This window comes from Rhinopithecus roxellana, chromosome 12 (assembly GCF_007565055.1).
Source record: "Rhinopithecus roxellana isolate Shanxi Qingling chromosome 12, ASM756505v1, whole genome shotgun sequence".
NCBI classification, from domain to species: domain Eukaryota; kingdom Metazoa; phylum Chordata; class Mammalia; order Primates; family Cercopithecidae; genus Rhinopithecus; species Rhinopithecus roxellana.
The window spans coordinates 107,654,859-107,680,247 of NC_044560.1; the positions used below are offsets into that span (position 1 = coordinate 107,654,859).

At 53.4% G+C, this 25,389-nt stretch overlaps 1 protein-coding gene across 1 annotated transcript; it reads left to right on the forward strand.

The window, feature by feature from the left end:
• Positions 1-634: 634 nt before the first annotated feature.
• Positions 635-24,640, forward strand: EHD2 (EH domain containing 2). Its single transcript, XM_010377394.2, has 6 exons — positions 635-824; positions 4,116-4,574; positions 5,764-5,861; positions 13,369-13,781; positions 19,274-19,438; positions 23,679-24,640. Exons 2-6 carry the CDS (start codon positions 4,171-4,173, stop codon positions 24,228-24,230), a joined length of 1,632 nt encoding a protein of 543 aa, XP_010375696.1. The 5' UTR covers positions 635-824; positions 4,116-4,170; the 3' UTR covers positions 24,231-24,640.
• Positions 24,641-25,389: the final 749 nt, after the last annotated feature.

Here is a 25,389-nt window from a genome sequence, read left to right on the forward strand (position 1 = left end):
GTAGAGATGGGTTTGCACCATGTTGGCCAGGCTGGTCTTGAACTCCTGACCTCAAGTGATCCACCTGTCTCGCCTCCCAAAGTGTTGGGATTACAGGTGTGTAATTATAGGACCGTGCCCGATCCTATAATTTTTTTTTAGAGGTGAGGTCTCACTCTGTCACCCAGGCTGGAGTGCAGTGGCACAATCCTAGCTCAGTGCAGCCTCGACCTCCTGGGGTTCAAGCGATCCTCCCACCTCAGCCTTCCAAGTTGCTGGGATAACAGGTGTGCACCCCTGTGCCTGGCTAAATTATTTTATTATTTATTATTATTTTTAATAGACATGGGGTCTTGCTATGTTGCCCAGGCTGGTCTTGGACTCCTGGCCTCAAGCAATCTTTCCACTTTGGCCTTCCAAAGTGTTAGGATTACAGGCGTGAGCCAGGGCGCCCGACCTAAGTTATTGTTACTATTATTGCTGCTGCTGTTGTGATTCCCGTGTTAAGAAGAGAGACGGATTGGGGAGCAGCCCAACGCCGGAGGTGGAGGTGGAATTCGAATCCCAGGCTGGACGCTGGAGCTCTCGCCCGCCGTGCTAAGGCGTCTTCCCCACTTCCCACAAGGGGGCGCCAGAGGCCGGGCGCCCGGTTTTGAGGGGGGCTCCTCGTCCTGCCCCTCCCTCCTGTCCTCCCTCCCGTCTTCCCCGCTCCGGGCCCCACCCGGCTCAGACGGCTCCGGACGGGACCGTGAGCACAGGCCGCTCCGCGGGCGCCTCGGATCCCTGCGGGACCCCACCCCCGCCCAGCCTGCCCAGCCCGCTGCAGCCGCCAGCGCGCCCCGTCGGTGAGTGCTCCCAGCACCGCAGCTGTCGCCTCACGACCCCCGCCCGAGCCTGCCCTGGTTCCTCATCCCTGATCCCTGCTCCCCGACACCCTGTCCCCAGTCTGTAACGGTCTCCCCAGGTGTTCCCCAGTCCCTCCCAGTCTTCACCAGTCCCCCCAGTCTGTAACCATGTCCCCCACTCCCCCAGCCCCCTCACTCTTCCTCCAGTCTTTTGCAGCCTCTTCCACTCCCCCAGTCTCCTTCATCCTCCCCCAACACCCCTCCCTATCCCCTGGCTAGAGATCCTCTCCGCTGGGTCTCCATCCAGGCCCTCATCCATATCGGCTAACTTGGCCCCTCCAGCCACCCAAGAGCCCCTCTCCTGCCTCACCAGCTCCATCGGCCACTGCTGATGGCATTCTCCCCAACTCTCTCAGGGCCCTCCCTGCCTGGGACACCGCCTAGAGCCCTCTCCCTCTGCCCACATCCCAGATCCTGCCTCTCTTTTCCGTTCCTGCCACTCCTTCACGAACTCCCTTTCCTTTTATCTCCCCCAACCCCTCGCCACCCCTTTTAAAAGTCTCATGATTTTATAGATTTTAGCATATTTGATTTGCAGTCATTTTGATGCTCAAATTGCTCCATTTTTGGCCATTGGGCACCCCTGCAAGCTGAGTCCTCCATTCCCGTAACATGCCCTATCTGCCTTTGAGCACTTCCTCACCGTCTGACCCAGGCTCATTTGTTCTTCCCTGCCCCAGCCCTGGAATCCACCATTTCTCTAAGGAGTCCCAGGTTCTTTTAGTGGGGAACGGTATTTAGAGATTCCCATCTTACCAAAAGTTGATTCTTTGAAAAGATCAGTAAAATCATAAGCATCAACGGGACCAATCGTTTTTGTTTTTCTTTTTTAAAAAAAGTAAAGACACACACATACGGCTGGTATCAGAAATGAAAGAGGGGACATCACTAGAGATCCTACGGTAAATAAAAGGATAGTAAGGGAAGGTAGAGAACACAGTCTGGGTGCTGGAGGTGCTCATTGCTCCTGGATTGGTCATGGTTAACCTCCCTAACTCAGATCTTTAGACCTATGATAGGATTGCAAGCTCTGAGGTCAGGTTGCCTGGGTTTGCGTCCCAGCTTGAGCATTTTCTAGCTAAGTGATGTTGGGTAATTTATTGCTGTCTTCCTGAGCCTCCTTTGCCTTGTTAAAAAAGCAGAGATGAGGCTGGGTGCGGTGGCTCATGCCTGTAATCTCAGCACTTTGGGAGGCCAAGGTGGGCAGATCGTGAGGTCAGGAGATCGAGACCATCCCGGTTAACACGGTGAAACCCCATCTCTACTGAAAATACAAAAAATTAGCCGGGCGTGGTGGTGGGCGCCCATAGTCCCAGCTATTCAGGAGGCTGAGGCAGGAGAATGGCATGAACCCGGGAGGCAGAGCTTGCAGTGAGCCGAGATTGCACCACTGCACTCCAACCTGTAGCCTGGGTGACAGAGTGAGACTCGGTCTCAAAAAAACAGAGATGAGCCAGCATGGTGGCACACACCTGGAGGCTGAGGTGGGTGGATCACCTGAGCTCAGGAGTTTGGGACCACCCAGGGCAACATAGTGAAACTCTGTCTCTACTAAAAATACAAAAAAAAAAAAAATTAACTGGGCGTGGTGGCGCATGCCTCTAGTCCCAACTACTTGGGAGGCTGAGGCGGGAGAATCCCTTGAGCCGCAGAGGTGAAGGTTGCAGTGAGCCGAGATTGTGCCACTGCACTCCAGCTTGGGCTACAGAGTGAGACTCCATCTCCAAAAAAAAAAAAAAAAAAAAAAAAAAGACAGAAGGAAAAGCAGGGATGGTAATAGACCTATTTTACAGGGTTATGAAGGTTAAGTGGTTAGTACAGTGCCTGGCATGCAGTGATCATAAATGTTGCATCATTTTTCTTAACACCCAACAGCCCTCATGACCTGGGTACACCCAGGCAACCTTCTCAGCTCCATTTCTCAACCCTCCTCTTTGTGCCCCTGTGTCAACCACCCAGATATTTCATGGCTCCCAACACACCAGGACCTCTCATACCCCCAGACCTTTGCACGCGCCATCCTCTCTGCCTAAATCCCCTTGTCTTGCCTGCTCTTCATGGAGCAGCTCAAAAGTCAGCCCTGCCCTGAGTCTTACTGGTGCTGTGGTTAGTTTCTCACGCCCTTCTCTGGATGTCTGGCATGTGTCTAGGTCCTCATTACAGGCGCTGGGTGGGTGAGGGATGATCTCTGACTGGTTTCTGGGTCCACAGTACCTGAAGCATGGAGTGAGTGATTTCAGTGAAAATGTGTCAAATGATGGAAGGGTGAAGGGAGGAAGAAATGAATGAACTGATTAAGGAATCTGTTTCTTCCAGGCAGCTTCTGTATCCTTCGCCTTGTCCATCTCTTGGTTTTCCATTACCACCATCAATCCCCCTTCTTCAACCATGTCACCATTAATCTTTCTTCTTTCTCTTCCTTCAGCTGGTTCACTATAACCTCCTTTTTTTTTTTTTTTTTTTTTTTTTGAGATGGAGTCTCACTCTGTCGAGTGCAGTGGTGGGATCTCGGCTCAGTGCAACCTCCGCCTCCTGGGTTCAAGTGATTCTCCTGTCTCAGCCTCCTGAGTAGCTGGGATTACAAGTGGCCACCACCATCCCTGGTTAATTTTTTGTATGTTTAGTAGAGACAGGGTGTCACCATATTGGTCAGGCTGGTCTCAAACTTCTGACCTCAGGTGGTCCACCTGCCTTGGCCTCCCAAAGTGCTGGGATTACAGGCATAAGCCACTGCACCCAGGTTTTTGTTTGTTTGTTTGTTTTTTGAGATGGGGTCTTGCTCTAGCCCAGGCTGGAGTGCAGTGGCATGATCATAGCTCACTGTAGCCTTGAACTCCTGAGCTCAAGCAATCCTCCTGCCTCAGCCTCCCAAAGTGCTGGGACTACAGACATGTACCACCATGCCCAGCTAATTATTATTATTTTTTTTTGTAGAGATGGGGGTCTCACTATTTTACCCAGGCTGGTCTTGAGCTACTGACCTCAAGCAATCCTCCTGCCTCGGCCTCCCAAAATACCAGGATTACAAGTGTGAACCATCGTGCCTATCCCAATTCCATTCTTCCTCCTGCCACCCGCCATCCATGCTCTGTGACCACATATTTGTGACCACAAATATCTGTGCTCCTCCTCCTTCTCCACCCATCCGGCCACCCAGACAGTCTACACTCAGACCCCTTTCTTCCTCCTTGGCCGGGCCGCCCATGCTCATGCCCTCTCCCTATCCCACAGGCAGCTCTCCATCTGCACGTCTCTCTGTGAACCCAGTGGGCAGTGTGCAGCCACCATGTTCAGCTGGCTGAAGCGGGGCGGGGCACGGGGCCAGCAGCCTGAGGCCATCCGTACAGTGACCTCGGCCCTCAAGGAGCTGTACCGCACGAAGCTGCTGCCGCTGGAGGAGCACTACCGCTTTGGGGCCTTCCACTCGCCGGCCCTGGAGGACGCAGACTTCGACGGCAAGCCCATGGTGCTGGTGGCTGGCCAGTACAGCACCGGCAAGACCAGCTTCATCCAGTACCTGCTGGAGCAGGAGGTGCCTGGCTCCCGCGTGGGGCCTGAGCCCACTACCGACTGCTTTGTGGCCGTCATGCATGGGGACACTGAGGGCACCGTGCCCGGCAACGCCCTCGTCGTGGACCCGGACAAGCCCTTCCGCAAACTCAACCCCTTCGGAAACACCTTCCTCAACAGGTGTGCCAGCCGCGAGCCCGGGGCGCATCTTTCTTTTTCCTTTTGTTGAGACGTAGTTTCCGTTCTTGTCGCCCAGGCTGGAGTGCAGTGGTGCGATCTCAGCTCACGGCAACCTCCACCTCTTGGGTTCAAGCGATTCTCCTGCCTCAGCCTCCTGAGTAGCTGGGATTACAGACACCCGCCGCCACCCCCAGCGAGTTTCTGTATTATTAGGTACAGACGGGGTTTCACCATGTTGGCCAGGCTGGTCTTGAACTCCTGGCCTCAAGTGATCCACCCGCCTCAGCCTCCCAAAGTGCTGGGATTACACGCGTGAGCCACCGCACCCGGCCCTGGGGGTGCATCTTGCTGTCCCCCTTCTCTGTCCCCTCCCTGACTGTGTTTCCCTCCTTCTCAGCCCCAATTCCCTTCTCTCTACCCAATTCTTCCCATGCCTGTCTCTGCTCTCTTATTCAGGGGAGCACCTAGGCTAGTGAAGTCAGCATGCCTGGTTCAAATCCCGGCCAGCTGCGTGGCCTCAGGCAAATGACTTGACCTCTCTGCCCCTCTTGTAGCCTCATCTGCAAAATGGGGATCAATCACCTTGGGCCAGGTGCAGTGAGACTCTGTCTAAAAAAAAAAAAAAAAGGATCACCATGGTCTCTATGCCATGGTTGCTGTGAGGACTTGGAACAGCACCTGGTGGCTGGGTGCGGTGGCTCATACCTGTAATCCCAGCACTTTGGGAGGCCAAGGTGGGCAGATCACCGGAGGTCAGGAGTTCGAGACCAGCCTGGCCAACATGGCGAAACCCTGTCTCTACTAAAAATACAAAAATTAGCTGGGTGTGGTGGTGCATGCCTGTAATCCCGCTACTCGGGAGGCTTCGGCAGGAGAATCACTTGAACTCGGGAGGCGGAGGTTGCAGTGAGCCAAAATAGTGCCATTGCAATCCAGCCTGCGTGACAGAGCAAAACTCTATCAAAAAAAAAAAAAAAAAAAAGAACAGCACCTGGCACAAATTAAGTGCTTACCGAACATGAGCTGTGACTGGTTACAGCTCTGAGATGGTCCTGGTCGTCCTTTTTCTGTCTGGAGTCTTTCTTCGTCCATACGGGATGCTCCGTCATGCGGTCCTGAGTTCCTCTTCATGTTTTCCCTCCTTCTGTCCTTCCCTGTGTTGACCCCTGACCCTCCCTCTATCCCCCAGGTTCATGTGTGCCCAGCTCCCCAATCAGGTCCTGGAGAGCATCAGCATCATCGACACCCCGGGTATCCTGTCGGGTGCCAAACAGAGAGTGAGCCGCGGTGAGTGGGGCTGGACCCTGGGGTCTGAGGGAGGAGGGGCTGGGGGCCTGGACTCTTGGGTCTGAGGGAGGAGGGACTGGGGACCTGGACTCTTGGGTCTGAGGGAGGAGGGGCTGGGGACCTGGACTCCTGGGTCTGAGGGAGGAGGGGCTGGGGGCCCGGGCTGCTGGGTCAGAGGGAGGAGGGCCTGGGGGCCCGGACTCCTGGGTCAGAGGGAGGAGGGGCTGGGCCTGGACCCCTGGGTCTGACGGACGAGGACCTGGGATCTGAACTCCTGGGTTTAGAGGAGGAGGGGCGGTGTCTCCACTGGGACCTGGGCCTGCGTCCTCTGGCCCTGGCTGGCAGGGCAGCCGCAGGGAGCTAGTGGAAGCCGTGACTGCTCCATGCTGGCTCGCATTGATGGGTGGGGGAGGCGTGTGAGTGACCACGTGGTGGGAGCGGGCAGGAGCCGCACGTCTGGGCAGGCAGGAAGGATGGGAAGGGAGAGATGAAGAGGGACAGGGATTCCGAGGCAGTGAGACAGCAATGCAGGGAGACACAAGGCCCAGAGATGAGGCAGAGCCTGGGCAGGGGAGGCTGGGCCCTGTGAGCTCCTGGCTCTGCGTCTGGGCCACAGATGGGGCTGAGAAGAGGATGGGAAGGGAATCTGGGTGGGGGCCAAGGCCAGGCCTGGAATTTATAAACAGCTGTGCAAGGAGAGCGGCGGGGGGTGAATTCCAGCCGGGGCCTCCGGGTGTGCTGAGCCCCCACCACTCCTGCCCAGCCCTGCTCAGCATCTGTGGCCCCCCAGCCCCACGGATTTGTGTCACCCACCCCCCATGGCCTCGGAGGCCGGGAACTGGGGCAAAGGAGGCTGCCATGTGGGGCAGAGGGGATGAGAAGCCCTGGCGAGGAGGCTGGGCCTGGGGTGGGGCGGGGACGCCGGGGGTGACGGTGTCCCTGGCCGCTGTCCAGAGGCCCCACGGGAGAAAGGCAGGAGGCAGCTGCAGAAACGATTGGGAGGACGTGCTGCCAGCTGAGGGGGAGGAATTCCTGGGGCTCCCACCCCAGGGCCTGGGCCTGGGACAACGGGAGGGAGCGGCTCTCTCAGCCAGGGCAGGGGTGCCAGCAGGGGCGTCCAAAGGCCATGGGGTGGTGGGGGAGTGGGAAACGGGGTCTCCCTTCCTGGCCTTGAGGGTAGAGGAAGAGGAGGAGAGAGTGTCCAGCTGTTGGTGTGTGTGTGTGTGTGTTTGTGTATATCTTGGGAAAGTGTGTCACTGTGAATGCACTCCTGGGTGTGGTGGTTCCATGCATTTGTATATAGCAGTGGACGTGCCTCATCATGGCCTTGGCTCTGAGGTTGTGTGACTTTGAATTGTGTACCTGCCTCTGTGTGTGTGTGTGTGTGTGTGTGCCTATAATTGTGGCTGGATGACTTTGTTTTGTTCGTTTGTTTTTGCGACAGTCTTACTCTGTCACTCAGGCTGGAGTGGAGTGGCACGATCTCAGCTCACTGCAACCTTCGCCTCCCAAGTTCAAGTGACTCTTCTGCCTCAGCCTCCTGAGTAGCCGGGACTACAGGCACCCGCCACATCCATGTCTGGCTAATTTTTGTATTTTTTTTTTTTTTTAGTAGAGACAGAGTTTCACCATGTTGGCCAGGCTGGTCTCAAACTCCGGACCTCAGGTGATCCTCCTGCCTTGGCCTCCCAAAGTGCTGGGATTACAGGTGTGAGCCACTGTGCCCAGCCTGCTGGATGACTTTGTGTGACTCTGAAGGGCTGTGTAGGGCTATGAGAGACTTTGTGGGATTGTGTGCAACTGATTCTGTCTCTATATACTGTTATATTGTGAAGTGTGTGTATAAGTGTGTGTGTGTGTGTGAGAGAGACATAAAGGGCATCTTTTGTCTATGTGTCTGTGGATTTAGTGTGTATCATTGTGGGTGTGAGTCTGACTTTGTGTGCCTGTGCGTGAGATGGTCTAGGCATATATGTGTATCTGGGCTGTGTGTGACTTTGTGTGGCTGCGTTGGGCGGTACAGGGCTGCGGGGATTTTGTTGGGCTGTGTGTGACTACTTGTGATTGTACCTCAGGATACAGTTGTGTGCTTCTGTGTGGTGTTATGTGAGAATGTGTGTGTGTACAGGAGTGTATCTTTTGAGTAACTGTGTGTAACTGTGTGTGTGTCTGTGTGGGTGCCTTTGGGTTCGGGAGGGCATGGGAGGTTATGTGTGTGCGATTGCGTCTGTGTGGGTGTACACATGTGCCTCTGTACCTGTGTGTGCGTGCAGGTCTCTGTGTCTGTGATGTGTGTGCATCTCACATTGTCTTTGTGATTGTGTGACTACAAACATCTGTGCGGGTCCCAGATTGTGAACACGAGTGTGTCTGGGAGCCTGCATCTTGTAGGAATTGGCCGTTTGTGTGTGGGTGTGCTACTAGGGGTGTGTGTGTGTGTGTACGTGAGCTCGTGTGTCTGCCTCTGCATGTAAGATGTGTGAACACACATATGTGTGATTGTAGTATAGTGAAGCCCTCAGATCTGTGCTCTGCTACTTTTATTTATTCATGCTATGCTACTTTTTTTTTCCCCAACAAGATGGAGTCTTACTCTGTTGTCCAGGCTGGAGTGCAGTGGTGTGATCTTGGCTCGCTGCAACCTCCACCTCCTGGGTTCAAGCAATTCTCTGCCTCAGCCTCCCAAGTAGCTGGGATTACAGGCGCCCGCCACCATGCCCGGCTAATTTTTTTTGTATTTTTAGTAGAGACGGGGTTTCACAATCTTGGCCAGGCAGGTCTTGAACTCCTGACCTCGTGATCCACCCGCCTCGGCCTCCCAAAGTGTTGGGATTACAGGCATGAGCCACCGCACCTGGCCTATTTTCTGCTACTTTTAAACTGTTTTTGTGTAAACCGCTCTTTGCCTCAATTTTCTTATCTGCAAAATGGTAATAATAGGCTGGGCGCAGTGACTCACGCCTGTAATCCCAACAGTTTGGGAGGTCAAGGCGGGCAGATTACCTGAGGTCAGGAGTTCGAGACCAGCCTGGCCAACGTGGTGAAACCCTGTCTCTACTAAAACTACAAAACTTAGCTGGGCGTGGTGGCGCACGCCTGTAATCCCAGCTACTTGGGAGGCTGAGGCAGGAGAATTGCTTGAACCCAGGAGGTGGAGGTTGCAATGAGCCGAGATCGCGCCACTGCACTCCAGCCTGGGCGACAGAGTGAGACTCTGTCTCAAAACAGCAACAAAACACACACACACACACACACACACACACACACACACAAAATGGGAATAATAATACTAGCAGCCTCATAGTTGCCCTAAAGGTTAAATTTGTTAAAACCTACAAAGCACTTAGAAGGTGCACACTTGTGTGTGCACACAGTAGGTGCTGCAGAAAGCCCAACAATGCCTGGTTTTCCTGGGTGAGTGCTGTTGTGGGCCCAAAGTTCCTTTCTGCCACGTCTCCCATCCCACACTGACTCAACCTCTCTCCCTCCTTCCCTCCCCCACCTTGAGACACACTTTCCAAATCTGGGCCAGTGTGTGTTTGTGGAGACACCGGGAGGGAGGGGGGCTCCAGCTGCTGTCCCTGCAGTGACTTGGTCCTTCTCCCCCAAAACAACATCCCCCAACCCCATCTCGGCCCCTGCAGCACCCGCAAGGAGGCTGCTTCCTCCCAGGCATGATGGGCATGAGTGCCAGCTCCCTGGAGGAGCACAGGGGCCCATGGGGCTCCTTTTTTGTCACCTCTTACCTGTGTGTCTTGAGTAAGTCTCCTAAATTCTCTCTCTCTCTTTTTTTTTTGAGATGGAGTTTTACTCTTGTTGCCCAGGCTGGAGTGCAGTGGCAGGACCTCGGCTCGCTGCACCCTCCGCCTCTTGGGTTCAAGTGATCATCCCGCCTCAGCCTCCCGAGTAGATGGCATTACAGGCGCCCACCACCACACCCAGCTAATTTTTTTTGTATTTTTAGTGGAGACGGGGTTTCACCATGTTGGCCAGGCTGGTCTCCAACTCCAGACCTCAGGTGATCCACCCGCCTCAGCTTCCCAAAGTGTTGGGATTACAGGCATGAGCCACCGTGCCTGGCTAGTCCCCTAACTTCTTTGTGCCTCATTTCCTCATCTGGAAAATGGGGTCAGAACAGTGGCCACCTCCTGGGGTTGTTCTGAAGAGTCACTGAGTGAGTTCTAGCTGGAGGGCGTGAAGTTAGTAAATCAGGGCTAGCTCCCTGTTCTGCCAGTTAACTCTTCGTCCTCCGGGTTCCCACTCTGCGTTCCCTCCTCCAGGAAGTCCTCCCTGACCCCCCAGGCTGGGGGCTGGGTCAGGCATTGGCCCTGGGCTCCCACAGCTCCCTGAGTCCCCCTGCCCACCCTGGGCTGACAACTCAGGGGCCAGGTCTGTGTCCCCAGTGGACTGAGGGATGTAAGGACAGGGCCGGCACTGCCTCGGCCTCCACACAGCAGGGACTGCAGGGGGTGCTTCCCGGTGGGTGACATCACCATGACTTGCTAAGCGCTTAACGTACATCCAGCACTGTTTTTAAAAAACAGTTTCGCCAGGCACGGTGGCTCGGTGGCTGGTGCCTGTAATCCCAGCTCTCAGGGAGACAGAGGCGGGAGGATAACTTGAGCTCAGGATTTCAAGACCTGCCTGGGCAATATAGCGAGACCCCGTTCTCCACAAAAAGGAAGAAAAAAAGAAAGACAAAAAATAAAAAATGAAAAACAGTTTCATTGAGGTTTAACTTACATGCCATAAAAGCTCATTACGGATGGGATCAGTGGCTCACGCCTGTAATCTCAGCACTTTGGGAGGCCGAGGTGGGCGGATCACGAGGTCAAGAGATGGAGACCATCCTGGCCAACGTCGTGAAACCCCATCTCTACTAAAAATACAGAAATTAGCCGGGTGTGGTGGCGCCTGTAATCCCAGCTACTTGGGAGACTGAGGCAGGAGAATCGCTTGAATCCGAGAGGCAGAGGTTGTAGTGAGCTGAGATCGCACCACTGCACTTCAGCCTGGTGACAGAGCAAGACTCCGCCTCAAAAAAAAAAAAAAAAAAAAAAAGCTCAACCATTTAAAAAAAAGAGACAAGGTCTTGCTCTGTCTGCCGGTTGGAGTGCAGTGACACAGTCATGGCTCACTGCAGCCTCCAACCTCTGGGCTCAAGTGATCCTCTTGCTTCAGGCTCCTGAGGAGTAGCTGAGACTACAGATGCCACCATGCGTGGATAATTTTTTATTTTTATTTTTTTCTGTAGAGACAGGGAATGTCATCTTGCCTAGGCTGGTCTCAGACTCCCAGACTCAAGCGATCCTCCTGCCTCAGCCTCTCAAAGTGCTGGGATTACAGGCATGAGCCACTGTGCCCAGCCACCTACATCATTTTTAAGTGTACAGTTCAATGCCAGGCATTATTTTAAGCTCTTTATATATATATAAACTCATTTATATTATTTTAATCTTCACAACAGTCCTTTTTATTTTGGGTGGGGGGGGGGGGGCCGGACAGAGTCTCACTCTGTCACCCAGGCTGGAGTGCAGTGATGCTATCTCGGCTTTCTACAACCTCTGCCTCCCAAGCTCAAACGATTCTTGTGCCACAGCCTCCCGCGTATCTGGGACCATAGGCATGAGCCACCAACAATAGGCTAATTTTTTTGTATTTTTAGTAGAGATGGGGGTTTTGCCATGTTGGCTAGGCTGGTCTCGAACTCCTGGCCTCAAATGATCTGCCTGCCTCAGCCTCCCAAAGTGCTGGGATTACAAGTTTGAGCCATCACACCTGGCTTCACAACAGTCCTTCTATGATCTGCATTTTACAGAAGAGAAAACACAAGTTCAGAGAGGTTAAGCTACTTTCCTAAGATCACACAGCAGATCAGAGCAGAGGAGGGATTCAAATCCAGGTATTCTAGACAGCTAAATCAGGGGGTCTCAATCAATGCTCACTTCAGCATTGCTCGCTGGTGATTAAATGAGTGAACAAGCAAAGGTGAGAATGGGTGGATGAAGGAGTGAATGAGGAAATGAATGGTGAAAGGAATGAATGAATGAGCATGGGAACCCATGGCTGGGATGGGTGCTTCATCAGAGCAAGAGTCTTGTCTGTGTGTTCTCTGCAGTATCTCAGGCTCCCAGGACAGGGCTTGGTACACATGAGACTCTCAGTAAATATTGCTAAATCAATGCAAAATATTTAACATCTCAGCCTGGCCAACATGGTGAAACCCCATCTCTACTAAAAATACAAAAATTAGCCAGGCGTGGTGGTGCACGCCTGTAATCCCAGATACTTGGGAGGCTGAGGCAGGAGAATTGCTTGAACCTGGGAGATGGAGGTTGCAGTGAGCTGCATTCATGCCACTGCACTCTAGCCTGGGCAACAGAGTGAGACTCTGTCTCAAAAAAAAAAAAAAAAAAAAAAAAAAAAATCTGCTATGGCAAGAGCACAGCTATCCAACATGAACTGTAGTTGCTAGATCATGGGGGGGAATCCAACAGGTCCTGGGGAGAAGCTGGGGTGACACAGGCATGAGGCAGCCTTGGGGTTCCATAGAAGCACGGGGGGATCTTTTAGCAAACATGTCAGTATTTTTTTTTTTTTTGAGACGGAGTCTCGCTCTGTCGCCCAGGCTGGAGTGCAGTGGCGCGATCTTGGCTCACTGCAAGCTCCGCCTCCCGGGTTCACGCCATTTTCCTGCCTCAGCCTTCCGAGTAGCTGGGACTACAGGCGCCGCCACCACGCCCGGCTAATTTTTTGTATTTTTAGTAGAGACGGGGTTTCACCGTGTTAGCCAGGATGGTCTCGATCTCCTGACCTTGTGATCCGCCCACCTCGACCTCCCAAAGTGCTGGGATTATAGGCGTGAGCCACTGCGCCCGGCCTCATGTCAGTATTTTTAACAACCTACACATGCACACCTACAAAGCACACCACTAATAACTGGTTAATGAATGAGCGAATGAAAAAATGGAGGCCTGGAGGCTGTGCACGGTGGCTCACTCCTGTGATCCCAACATTTTGGGAGGCTGAGGCAAGAGGATCACGAGCTCAGGAGTTTGAGACCAGCCCGGGTAACATAGTGAGACCCCATCTGTACACACACAAAAAAAAATTAGCCACGTGTGGTGACGCCCGCCTGCGGTCCCAGCTACTAGGGAGGCTGAGGTGGGAGGATTGCCTGAGCTCTGGGAAGCGGAGGTTTCAGGAAGGCACGATCCCGCCATTGTACTCCAGCAAAGGAAAAGGGGGATGATTGCCCCTGTGACCAGATGGCTTGAGGACTTGAGGGGCTGGGACCAGAGTGAGGGGAGAAATTCTGGGAACTGGGGAACCAAAGCAGTGGTACCCACTGAGGGCCCTGGCTATTTTGCCTAGACAGGATTTGGACAGCCAACAACGTGAACATCTTTACAGTCCAATATGCAAGAGAATGGATGCTACTGAATGGCTGGAGGGTGGGGGTCTGACTTCTGTCCCTTGCGCCCCTGTCTTTCCACTCCCACTCCAGGCTACGACTTCCCTGCCGTGCTGCGCTGGTTCGCGGAGCGCGTGGACCTCATCATCCTGCTCTTCGACGCGCACAAGCTGGAGATCTCGGACGAGTTCTCGGAGGCCATCGGCGCGCTGCGAGGCCATGAGGACAAGATCCGCGTGGTGCTCAACAAGGCCGACATGGTGGAGACGCAGCAGCTGATGCGCGTCTACGGCGCGCTCATGTGGGCGCTGGGCAAGGTGGTGGGCACGCCCGAGGTGCTGCGTGTCTACATCGGCTCCTTCTGGTCCCAGCCTCTCCTCGTGCCCGACAATCGGCGCCTCTTCGAGCTGGAGGAGCAGGACCTCTTCCGCGACATCCAGGGCCTGCCCCGGCACGCCGCCTTGCGCAAGCTCAACGACCTGGTGAAGAGGGCCCGGCTGGTGCGGGTGAGTCGTCCTGGGGGCTGGGCGTGCATTCTTGGAGGAGGGTGCAAGGGGAGCCCCTGCCTTTCCTCCGTCCTCCCCTACCAGTGCTGTGAGTCCCTGACTTATCAGTGCCCAGGTTAGTTAGTTCTCTTGAAGTTGGGTCATTCTGGCACAGAGTGGAGCAGGGAGGAAGAACTGTATGGAGACTCATTCCTCTGCCTTTGGATTTCTGTGTCGACTCCGTATCACCCTGGCTTCACTGTCCTGGTATTTCTATTTCTTCTTCCTCTTCCTCCTCCTGTTCCTCCTCCTCCTCCCCTCTTCTTCTCTGCCCCCCTCCTCCCCTCCTCCTTCTCCTCCTCCTCCTGTTTCTGCTTCTCTTTCTCTCCCCTCCCTCCCTCCCTCCCTCCCTCCCTCCCTCCCTCCCTCCCTCCCTTCCTTCCTTCCTTCCTTCCTTCCTTCCTTCCTTCCTTCCTTCTTTCCTTCCTTCCTTCCCTCCTTCCCTCCTCTGTTCCTCTCTCCCTCCTCCCTTCCTCCTTCCTTACATCCTCTTTCCTTTCCTCTTCCTTCTTTTTTAAGAGATAGAGTCTCGCTCTCTTGCCCTGGCTGGAGTACAATGATGCAATCACAGCTCACCACAGCCTCGAACTCCTGAGCTCAGCTGATCCTCCCTCTTCAGCCTGCCCCAAGTAACTGGGACCACAGGTGCATGTCACCACGCCCAGCTAATTTTTTACTTTTTGTAGAGTCTGGTTCTTACTGTGTTGCCCAGGCTGGTCTTGAACTCCTGCCCTCAAGTGAGCCTCCCCTTTCGGCCTCCCAACGTGCTGGGATTACAGGCATGAGCTATATTGAATTTTTGAGCTTCCTGTAAAATATAGACATACCAATACTCATTATTCTACCCTTCTTGTTTATTTTTTGATAATTTATAAGATTGTGGCTCAAAGGTTTCCAAGTTCATTGGTTTATTCCACAAATATTTCTTTTGCTTTTCCTTTTTTTTTTTTTTTCTGAGACGGAGTTTTGCTCTTGTTGCCCAGGCTGGAGTGCAATGGCACGATCTCAGCTCACTGCATCCTCCGCCTCCTGGGTTCAAGCAATTCTCCTGCTTCAGCCTCCCAAGTAGCTGGGATTACAGGTGCCCACCACCATGCCCGGCTAATTTTGTATTTTTAGTAGAGATGGGGGTTTCTCCATGTTGGTCAGGCTGGTCTCAAACTCCCAACCTCAGGTGATCCGACCGCCTCGGCCTCCCAAAGTGCTGGGATTACAGGTGTGAGCTACTGTGCCTAGCCAATCAGGGCTCCTTGAATTCCTTCATTGTTTTATCCCCAGCGACCGGAACAGAATTGGTGCTCTGTAAATATTTATTGAATGAATGACATTGAACAAACAGTTGCATTGAACAACATCTCCTCTATGCCTGGCTTGGTGTTGGGTGGTGCAGGAGACACAGCAGTGACCACAGTGGTTCCAGTCCTGTCCTGCTGAGGCTCCCAGTCCTAAATAATCAAGGCAGTTCCAGGGCTCAGTCCTCACTGGGGCTCCTGGAGAGGGGACAGACCCATCCCCAGACAACGATGACCCAGTGTGGTCAGAGCTGGGGTGGGGTAGCTGAGGCAGGCAGAGAGGGCTTCTTTGGAGGAGAGGGCATCTGAGGGGAAATGTCAGTGTTGAACCCAGTGTAGACAGTGTGCATAACTCAATTAGAGGCTGAGGATGTGGCTGAGATCAGAGGTGGTGTGGGTTGTGTCCGGGAATCTGTGCTTTGTCCCAAGGTCACTGGGGAGCCATGGAAGGGTTTGGAGCAGGGAAAGGAGAGAACACAGTGTAGACAGTGTGCATAACTCAGTTTGAGGCTGAGGATGTGGCTAAGAGTCAGACCCCTGGAGATGATGTGGATTGTGTCCAGGAATCTGTACTTTGTCCTGAGGGCACTGGGGAGCCATGGAAAAGTTCAGAGCAGGGAAAGGAGATAATTAGACTCAAGCTGCCTTTTGGAGGGCGGATTCAAGGCAGGTGAGTCTAAGAGCCTGGAGACGAGGCAAAAGGCTTGGAGGTTCCTGGATCAGGGCAGGCCTTGCGGAGGGAGAGGAGAAAGGAGAGCGCCGGTTTCAGAGCAATTTTGGATGTCGAATGGAACATTCTCAGGGGAGGCTGCCAGGGTGGAGGCGGGGCAGGAAGCTGGGCAGGCAGGGAGGCCAAGAAGGTTCTAGGGGGTGGAGGAGCCTGAGGTATTGGTTTAAGGAGCAACGAGAGTGGGTGAGTCAGAGCCCCCACCCCCACCCCAGGAATCCTCCTTGGGAGGGAGCGGCCCACTGTGGACGGGGTTGCCACTCCTGGAACCTTCGGAATTCACCTTGCGCTCCTCTGCCCAGGCGGCTCTGCAGTGTCTGTCCCTCTCTTTTTCTGTCTCTATATCAGTCCCTTTTCTACCTCTCTCTCAATCTCTTTCTTCTCCATTTTTATTTTCTCTTTTATTCTAACTGCCTTTCCTTCTCCTTCTCACCTTGTCTGTCTCCTCCTGTCTCTCCATCTCTCCCCCGCTCCGCCGCCGCCTTCTCTCTGTCTTCCTCCTGGTCTTACTTAGACTCCCCCAGGTTCGTTCCCGCGGGTTCCTTGGCGGGAGCTGGAGCGCAAGGCTCAGGGACAGAGGGGTGGGGCCGGGCCAGACACCTGGTGCCCCCGCCGGGCTGGGGGCGGCTCCGGAAACCCAGACAAACCCCGGAGTCAGGGACCCAGCCCCGGCCCAGCCCGCCTTCCCACCTTATCTCTTCCTGGCACCTTCCCCTGCTTCCTCTCTGGAAAAGCCATCAGCGCCCTCCCGCCTCCCCTCCTTTGGTCCCTATGGAGCCGCCCTTCGACCCTGCCCCCTGACTCCATTGGCCCGCTCTCACAGGCCCCGCCCCCAGCCCGGCCACACCCCTGCCCTGATTGGTCCTTCAGACCCTTAGGCACTCCCTCCACCTCTTCCTGCTGGTTCATCCATGGCTCCCCAGTGCCCCTCAGGACATAGGAGCATGGGATTCTGGGTTCGCTGTGACCAAGGCTCACTGCCCCTCCGAGGTAATCACCCTTCTCCCAGTGCCTCAGTTTCCCATCTGTACATTGGAGGGTGTGGACGAATCCTCTGGCTCTAGGTCCTTCGACTGAAGTGATAGCTGCTAGAAGGGGCGATTTTATGATGCTGTGATACGTGAGACCAAGATCTTGGGCGGGTCTGATTCTAAAGACGCCAAGATGCCCCAAGCGTTCAGACCACATTCTCTGCAGTGGCCCAATGACATTCATTCAGCAGTTGCCAAGCACATGCGGCACTCTTCTAGGCTCTGCGGATACAGCAGGGCACAAAGATAAATTCCTTTTCTCATAGAATTACTTTTTAGTGGGGAAGCAGACATTAAACAAATCAATAGTTATGAAGAAAAATGAAGCGGAAGAAAGAGGGGCTGGCGAGGGACTATTTTAGAGCGGCCTGAAGGAGAGGAAGGGGTGAGAGAAAGGGGCGAGCCAAGTGGCAACTGGGTGGAAGAGCAGTCGATGCAGTGAGAACAGCATGTGCAAAGGCCCTGGGGCAGCCATTTATTTGATGTGTTTGAACTGAGAGCCTAACGGGTCTGGAGACAGGGTGATGGTGGAGGGTGGAAGAGATGAGGATTTAGAACCAGTCAGGGACCACCAACATTCTCAGCATTCTAAATCCGTGATTCTTTAAAATATATATATATAGTTTTTAGTTGGACTCTTTCTCTGTCACCCAGGCTGGAGTGCAGTGGCACGATCTCGGCTCACTGCAACCTCTGTCTCCTAGGTTAAAGTGATTCTTGTGCCTCAGCTTCCCGAGTAGCTGGGACTACAGGCAGGTGCCACCACACCCGGCTAATTTTTGTATTTTTAGTAGAGACGGGGTGGGGGTGGGGGGGGGGTCTCACCATGTTGGCCAGGCTGTTCTCGAACTCCTGACCTCAGGTGATCTACCTGCCTCGGCCTCCCAAAGTGTTGGAATTACAGGCACGAGCCACGGCACCTGGCCTAAAAGAATTTTTTAACAAGTCTTTTTTATTGAACATTTAAGACCATCTCATGGAAAGGCATTCATACTTTATCAGACATGATTCTCCCATACCTCATCCCACCAGCTCCCAGGGCCTCTTTCCTAGAGGCAATCGCCGTAAGTAGTTTCTTGTGTCTCTTTCCAGATATGTTGCATTTTATAAAAGCATTTATTTACTCTTTTTTATTTTATTTATTTATTTATTTTTTGAGACGGAGTCACACTCTGTCGCCCGGGCTGGTGCAATGGCACATGCCAAATTCCACTTAGGGCATCCTGGGATGGAGCTGTCCAGGAATGTTGACAAGACAATTAGCTCTGAGTCCTAAACTGGAGGGAGAGGCTTAGGCTGGTATGCAGATTCGGGAGTGGACCTCTTTAAGGGATGTTTAAAACTGGGAGGGACTGAGCTCACTTAGTTAGAAGATAGGAGGAGCCCAGGGTGAGCCCCAGCAGGAGGAGGCCATGGGGCTCACAGTGTGGTGCCGCCACCTGCAGTACCTGTAACTTGTCAGAAATGCAAATTCTCGTCCAGACAGTGGCTCTTGCCTGTAATCCCAGGTACTGGAGAGGCTGAGGCGGGAGATCCCTTGAGTCCAGGAATTTGAGGCTACAGTAAGTTATGACTGCACCACTGCACTTCTGGCTGGGCGATAGAGCAAGACCCTGTCTCCAAAAAAAAAAAAAAAAAAAAAAAAAAAAAAAAAAAGCTGGGCACGGTGGCTCACGCCTGTAATCCCAGCACGTTGGGAGGCTGAGGCGGGTGGATCACCTGAGGTCAGGAGTTCAAGACTAGCCTGGTCAACATGGAGAAACCCCGTCTCTACTAACAATACAAAAAAATGGCCGGGCGCGGTGGCTCAAGCCTGTAATTCCAGCACTTTGGGAGGCCGAGACGGGCGGATCACGAGGTCAGGAGATCGAGACCATCCTGGCTAACATGGTGAAACCCCGTCTCTACTAAAAATACAAAAAATTAGCCGGGCGAGGTGGCGGGCGCCTGTAGTCCCAGCTACTCAGGAGGCTGAGGCAGGAGAATGGCGTGAACCCGGGAGGCGGAGCTTGCAGTGAGCTGAGATCCGGCCACTGCACTTCAGGCAGGGCGTCAGAGCGAGACTCCGTCTCAAAAAAAAAAAAAAAAAAAAAAAAAATTAGCCAGGTGTGGTGGTGCGCACCTGTTAATCCCAGCTACTTGGGAGGCTGAGGCACGAGAATTGCTTGAACCCAGGAGCTGGAGGTTGCAGGGAGCTGAGATTGCACCACTGCACTCCAGCCTGGGCAACAGAGCGAGAATCTGTCTCAAAAAAAGAAAAGAACGAAAAGAAGAGAAACGCAAATTCTCATGCCCCAGCCCAGACCAAGTGAATGGGAATCTCTGGGAGTGGGGCCAGCAGCTTGTTTTAACAAGCCCCCTGGTGGACCCTGACGCAGGCTCAGGTGAGAACTCTTCCCACAGGTTCATGCTTACATCATCAGCTACCTGAAGAAGGAGATGCCCTCTGTGTTTGGGAAGGAGAACAAGAAGAAGCAGCTGATCCTCAAACTGCCCGTCATCTTTGCGAAGATTCAGCTGGAACATCACATTTCCCCTGGTGACTTTCCTGACTGCCAGAAAATGCAGGTGGGAAGCTGCCCGGGAGGGAGTGTTAGGGGTGGGTGATGGGAAGGTTGGCTTCTGGAAGCTCTGAGATGGGACCTCAAAAGCCGGAGGGATGGGTGGCAGGTTCTGGAAAGCGCCTCCCTCAAATAGTTCCGTGGGAGCATGGTTTTATGAGTCAGGCTAGGGGAGTGAAGAGAAAACCCGAAATAACAGTGGCTAAATTGAGAGAGGGTTTTTCTTTCTTTGCTCCATAAAACTCCCAGAAAGTGGTCCGGGACTGGTTTGGTGCTTTACAGAGCCAGGGCTCTAGTCCCCTTCTGTCTTATTTCTCTTTCATGCCTGGTCTCCAGGCCCAAGGAACCTCATGGTACAAGAGGGCTGTGAAGGCTTCAGCCACTGTGTCTGCGTTCCAGCCAGCAAGAAGTTGGGAAAGGGAAGAAAAGTATACAGTCTCTTTAAGAATGCTTTTTGTTTTATTTTTCATTTATTTATTTATTTGAGCCTTAAATATTTATATTTGTAAAATATAAATATTTAAAATATATACGGTTGGGTGCAGTGGCTCACGCCTGTAATCCCAGCACTGTGGGAAGCCAAGGCAGGTGGATCACCTGAGGTCAGGAGTTCGAGACCAGCCAGGACAACATGGTGGTTGTCCTGTCTCTACTAAACCCCGTCTCTACTAAAAATACAAAAATTAGCTGGGCGTGGTGGCGTGTGCCTGTGGTCCCAGCTACTCGGGAGGCTGAGGCAGGAGAATCGCTTGAACATGGGAGGCAGAGGTTGCAGTGAGCTGAGATCACGTCACTGCAGTCCATCCTGTGTGACCGAGTGAGATTCTGTCTCAATAAATAAATACTTTAAAAGATTTATTTATATATTTTTTAGAGATTTATTTATGTATTTTTCAGAGACTCTGTTGTCCAGGCTGGAGTGCAATGGTGTGATCATACCTCATTGTATACTTGAACTTCTGGGCTCAAGGGTCCTTCTGCCTAGCCTCTAGAGTAGCTGGGACTACAGGCACATGCCATACCTAGCTAACTTTTTTTTTTTTTTTTTGAGACAGTCTCACTCCGTCACCCAGACAGAAGTGCAGAGGCACGATCTTGGTTCACTGCAACCTCTGCTTCCCGGGTTCAGGCTATCTCACCTCAGCCTCCCGAGTAGCTGGGCCTGCAGGCATGTGCCATCAAGTCCAGATAATTTTTCATACTTTTAGTAGAGACGGAGTTTTGTCATGTTGGCCAGGCTGGTCTCCAACTCCTGACCTCAAGTGATCCTCCTGCCTTGGCCTCCCAAAGTGCTGGGATTACAGGCAGGTGCTGCCATGCCTGGCCAAGAACACTTTCTAGAACAGTGCTGTCCAGCAGTACTTTCTACAGTGATGGAAATGTTTCATTCTGCACTGTCCAATATGGTAGCCACTAGCCACATTAAAATAGAATGTTACATTGTATTTCTTTTTTCTTTTTTTTTGAGATGGAGTCTTGCTATGTTGCCCAGGCTGGAGTGCAGTGGCATGATCTCGGCTCACTGCAACCTCTGCCTCCTGGGTTCAGGCAATTCTCCTGCCTCAGCCTCCTGAGAAGCTAAGATTACAGGCGTCCACCACCACGCCCAGCTAATTTTGTATTTTTAGTAGAGATGGGGTTTCACCATGTTGTCCAGGCTGGTTTCGAACTCCTGACTTCAGGCGATCCTCCCACCTTGGCCTCCCAAAGTGCTGGGATTACAGGCGTGAGCCACTGTGCCCGGCCTGTATTTCATTTTAATGAATGTAAATAAGCACATGTGGCTACTGGCTGCCCTACTGGACAGGCTAACAGTAGAAGCTGCACATGCAACCTGTGCTTGCCTCAGTGGACTTGAACTTAGTCATACTCTGGCTGCCAGGGAATCCAGGTTGCAACCTAGGAGCCCCAGCCCTTCAGAGTCGTGATCAGCTGGCCTCTCTGCCTTGGCTCAGGAAATTCACACAGGGCTGTGAAAGGAACGCACCTTTGCAGAGACGGTCCTGGTGCAGTCCGGGCCACTAAGAGTTGGCCGTGTGAGCAGCAGCATGACGCCAAGCCCACCCTACAGTGTGCGCTAGCACAAAGTGACTTCTTCAGTGGGGGGTGGGGGGGTGGTCCCAGGGACCCCTGATCTCTTCATCCCAAACTCACCTCCAAATTTGGCAGCCAGCCACTCAGTCCTTTCTGCGTGGTGTGATAGCGCAGTGGCAGGAACTGAGCTTTCTGAACTTTCTTTTTTTTTTTTTTTTTTTTTTGTTTTTGAGACGGAGTCTTGCTCTGTCGCCCAAACTGGAGTGCAGTGGCCGGATCTCAGCTCACTGCGAGCTCCGCCTCCCGGGTTCACGCCATTCTCCTGCCTCAGCCTCCGGAGTAGCTGGGACTACAGGCGCCCGCCACCTCGCCTGGCTAGTTTTTTGTATTTTTTAGTAGAGACGGGGTTTCACCGTGTTCGCCAGGATGGTCTCGATCTCCTGACCTCGTGATCCGCCCGTCTCGGCCTCCCAAAGTGCTGGGATTACAGGCTTGAGCCACCGCGCCCGGCCTTGAACTTTCTTTTTTCTCCCTTCCCTTGTTTGTCTTGAAACAGGGTCTTGCTCTGTCACCCAGGCTGGAGTGCAATGGTGCTATCTCGGCTCACCGCAACAGCTGTCTCCCGGGGTTCAAGAGATTCTCCTGTCTCAGCCTCCCAAAGTAGTTGGGACTGCAGGCATGCACCATCACACCTGGCTAATTTTTAATTTTTTTTTTTTTTTTTTTTTTTTTCCCAGAAATAGGGTTTTGAGGCCAGGTGCAGTGGCTCACGCCTGTAATCACAGCACTTTGGGAGGCCGAGGTGGGCAGATTACCTGAGGTCAGGAGTTCGAGACCAGCCTGGCCAACATGGCAAACCCCGTCTCTACTAAAAATATGAAAATTAGCTGGGCGTGGTGGCAGGTGCCTGTTATCCCAGCTACTTGGAAGGCTGAGCCAGAAGAATCGCTTGAACCCATGAGACGGAGCTTGCAGTGAGCCAAGATTGCACCATTGCACTCCAACCTGGGCGACAGGGCAAGACTTGTCAAAAAAAAAAAAAAAAAAAAAAAGAAATATGGTTTTGCCATGTTGTCCAGGCTGGTCTTGCACTCCTGGGCTCAAGTGATTCTCCCACCTCAGCCTCCCAAAGTGCTGGGATTACAAATGTGAGCCACCCATGCCTGTTGAGTTTTTTTTTTTTAAATTTTCAATGTTGTGCATGCTGGCTGGGCAGCTAGAGTCCAGTAGAGGGCGGTTAGGGTTCTGGGCCAGTGTGGATGCTCTGAGAAAGGTATACTTGATGCGAAAACATTGAAATCCTTCTCTGATAGCTGGCAGAGGGTTGCTGCTCTCACTCATCAGAGGGTCCCCAGCACCCCCACCCTCCAGTAATTCTAGGGTTTAGGAGAAAGCCTCCGGGACCTTGTTGCCCAAGTATCTTCCGAGTGGTGGGTGCCCGAGCAGAGCAGGTTGTTCAGATCTTCAAATACTTCTGCATGTGTCAGTAAAGAGCTGCCACCCTGGCTGGGCGCAGTAGCTCACACCTGCAATCCCAGCACTTTAGGAGGCTGAAGTGTAAGGATGGCTTGAGCCCAAGAGTTTGAGACCAGCTGGGGCAACATAGCGAGACCCCCATCTCTACAAAACAAAATTTAGCTGGGTGTGGTGGTGTGTGCCTGTGGTCCCAGCTACTTGGGAGACTGAGGCCAGAGGATCGCTTGAGGCTGGGAGTTGGAAGCTGCAGTGAGCTATGTTGGTGCCACTGCACTTTAGTCTGGGTGTCAGAGCGAGACCCTGTCAAAACAAAACAAACAAAAAACAGCCGGGCATGGAGGCTCATGCCTGTAATCCCAGCACTGGGAGGCTGAGGCAGGTGGATCACAGGGTCAGGAGTTCGAGACCAGCCTGGCCAACATGAAACCCCGTCTCTACTAAAAATACAAAAATTAGCCGGGTGTGGTGGTGTGCGCCTGTAATCCCAGCTACTCAGGAGGCTGAGGCAGCAGAATCACTTGAAACCAGAAGGCAGACGTTGCAGTGAGCTGAGATCGTGCCATTTGCACTCCAGCCTGGGCAACAAGAGCAAGACTCTGTCTCAAAACAAACAACAACCAAAAAACCCACAACAGCTGCCCCCCTGAGCTTCTCCAGTGTCCTGGTACCACCTTGCAGCCTGAGGGCCTCAGGGATGGCGCCGCTTGAATTTTGGGTCCCCCTGTCCCCCACCACAGGAGCTGCTGATGGCGCACGACTTCACCAAGTTTCACTCGCTGAAGCCGAAGCTGCTGGAGGCGCTGGATGAGATGCTGACGCACGACATCGCCAAGCTCATGCCCCTGCTGCGGCAGGAGGAGCTGGAGAATACCGAGGTGGGCGTGCAGGGGGGCGCTTTTGAGGGCACCCACATGGGCCCGTTCGTGGAGCGGGGACCTGACGAGGCCATGGAGGACGGCGAGGAGGGCTCGGACGACGAGGCCGAGTGGGTGGTGACCAAGGACAAGTCCAAATACGACGAGATCTTCTACAACCTGGCGCCTGCCGACGGCAAGCTGAGCGGCTCCAAGGCCAAGACCTGGATGGTGGGGACCAAACTCCCCAACTCAGTTCTGGGGCGCATCTGGAAGCTGAGCGACGTGGACCGCGATGGCATGCTGGATGACGAGGAGTTCGCGCTGGCCAGTCACCTCATCGAGGCCAAGCTGGAGGGCCATGGGCTACCCGCCAACCTGCCCCGTCGCCTGGTGCCACCCTCCAAGCGGCGCCACAAGGGCTCCGCCGAGTGAGCCGGCACCCCTCCCATGGCCCTGCTGTGGCTCCCCAGCTCCAGTCGGCTGCACGCACACCCCTGCCCCAGCTCACACATGCCCTGCCTGCCCTCCCTGCCCAGCTGTAAGGACCGGGGGTCTCCCTCCCCACCACCGCCAGACACCCCGGTGGAAGGATTTAGAGGGGACCACGGGAGGGACAAGGCTTCTCTGTCCGCCCTTCACACCTCCAGCCTCACGTTCACTTAGGCACATCACACAGACACTGGCACGCGCAGGCATCCATCCATCCTTCATTCAAATATTTATTGAGCACCTACTATGTGCCCAGCCTTGTTCTAGGCACCGGGCATTACCACAGAGAACAAAATAGACAAATACATCTGCCCTCATGGAAGGTGACATTCCCAGGAGAGGGTACTTACACAGTCACACAAACACACACTAATTCCTGGCAGGACCCCAGCCCCTTCCCTGGGTGAGCAGCCCTGTGGTTGAAATGACTGATAGACCCTCTTCTGCTCCGCTTCCTCCTGCCCAGCCAGGCAAGACCCTCAACCCACTCCATCACATCCTCAGGTCTCGGGACCATGGGGGGCTCAGAGGGGAGACACAGTCTTCTTTCCTTCTTTCAGACCTTCCTTCCTTCTTTCCTTCCTTCCCTCCCTCCCTCCTTCCTTCTCTTCCTTCCTTTTTTGTTTTGTTTTTGCCCCAATTCTGTCCACACCCATTCCCTCCCTCCTTCCCTCCCTCCTTCCCTCCCTCCTTCTCTCCCTCCTTTCTTCCTTCCTTCCTTCTTTTTCTTTCTTTCCTCTCTCTTTCTTTCTTTTTCTTTCCCTCCCTCTCTCTCTTTTTTTTCTTTCTTTTCTTTTCTTTTTTTAATAGTCTTTCTCTGTTACCCAGGCTGGAGTGCAGTGGTGAGATCTCGGCTCACTGCAACCTCCACCTCCTGGGTTCAAGTGATTCTCGTGCCTCAGCCTCCCGAGTAGCTGGGACTGCAGGCATGAGCCACCACGTCCAGCTAATTTTTGTACTTTGAGTAGAGACGGATTTTCACCATGTTGGCCAGGCTGGTCTCGAACTCCTCATCTCAGGTGATCTGCTTGCCTCGGCCTCCCAAACTGCTGGGATTACAGACATGAGCCACCGTGCCCAGCTTCACACCCATTTCTTTTAA

Coding starts and splice junctions, on each gene's coding strand:
- EHD2 (XM_010377394.2), top strand. CDS start 4,171: ATGTTCAGCTGGCTGAAGCGGGGCGGGGCACGGGGCCAGCAGCCTGAG. Junction 5,862..13,368: donor CAAACAGAGAGTGAGCCGCG/GTGAGTGGGGCT, acceptor CTCCCACTCCAG/GCTACGACTTCCCTGCCGTG. Junction 19,439..23,678: donor CTGACTGCCAGAAAATGCAG/GTGGGAAGCTGC, acceptor CCCCCACCACAG/GAGCTGCTGATGGCGCACGA.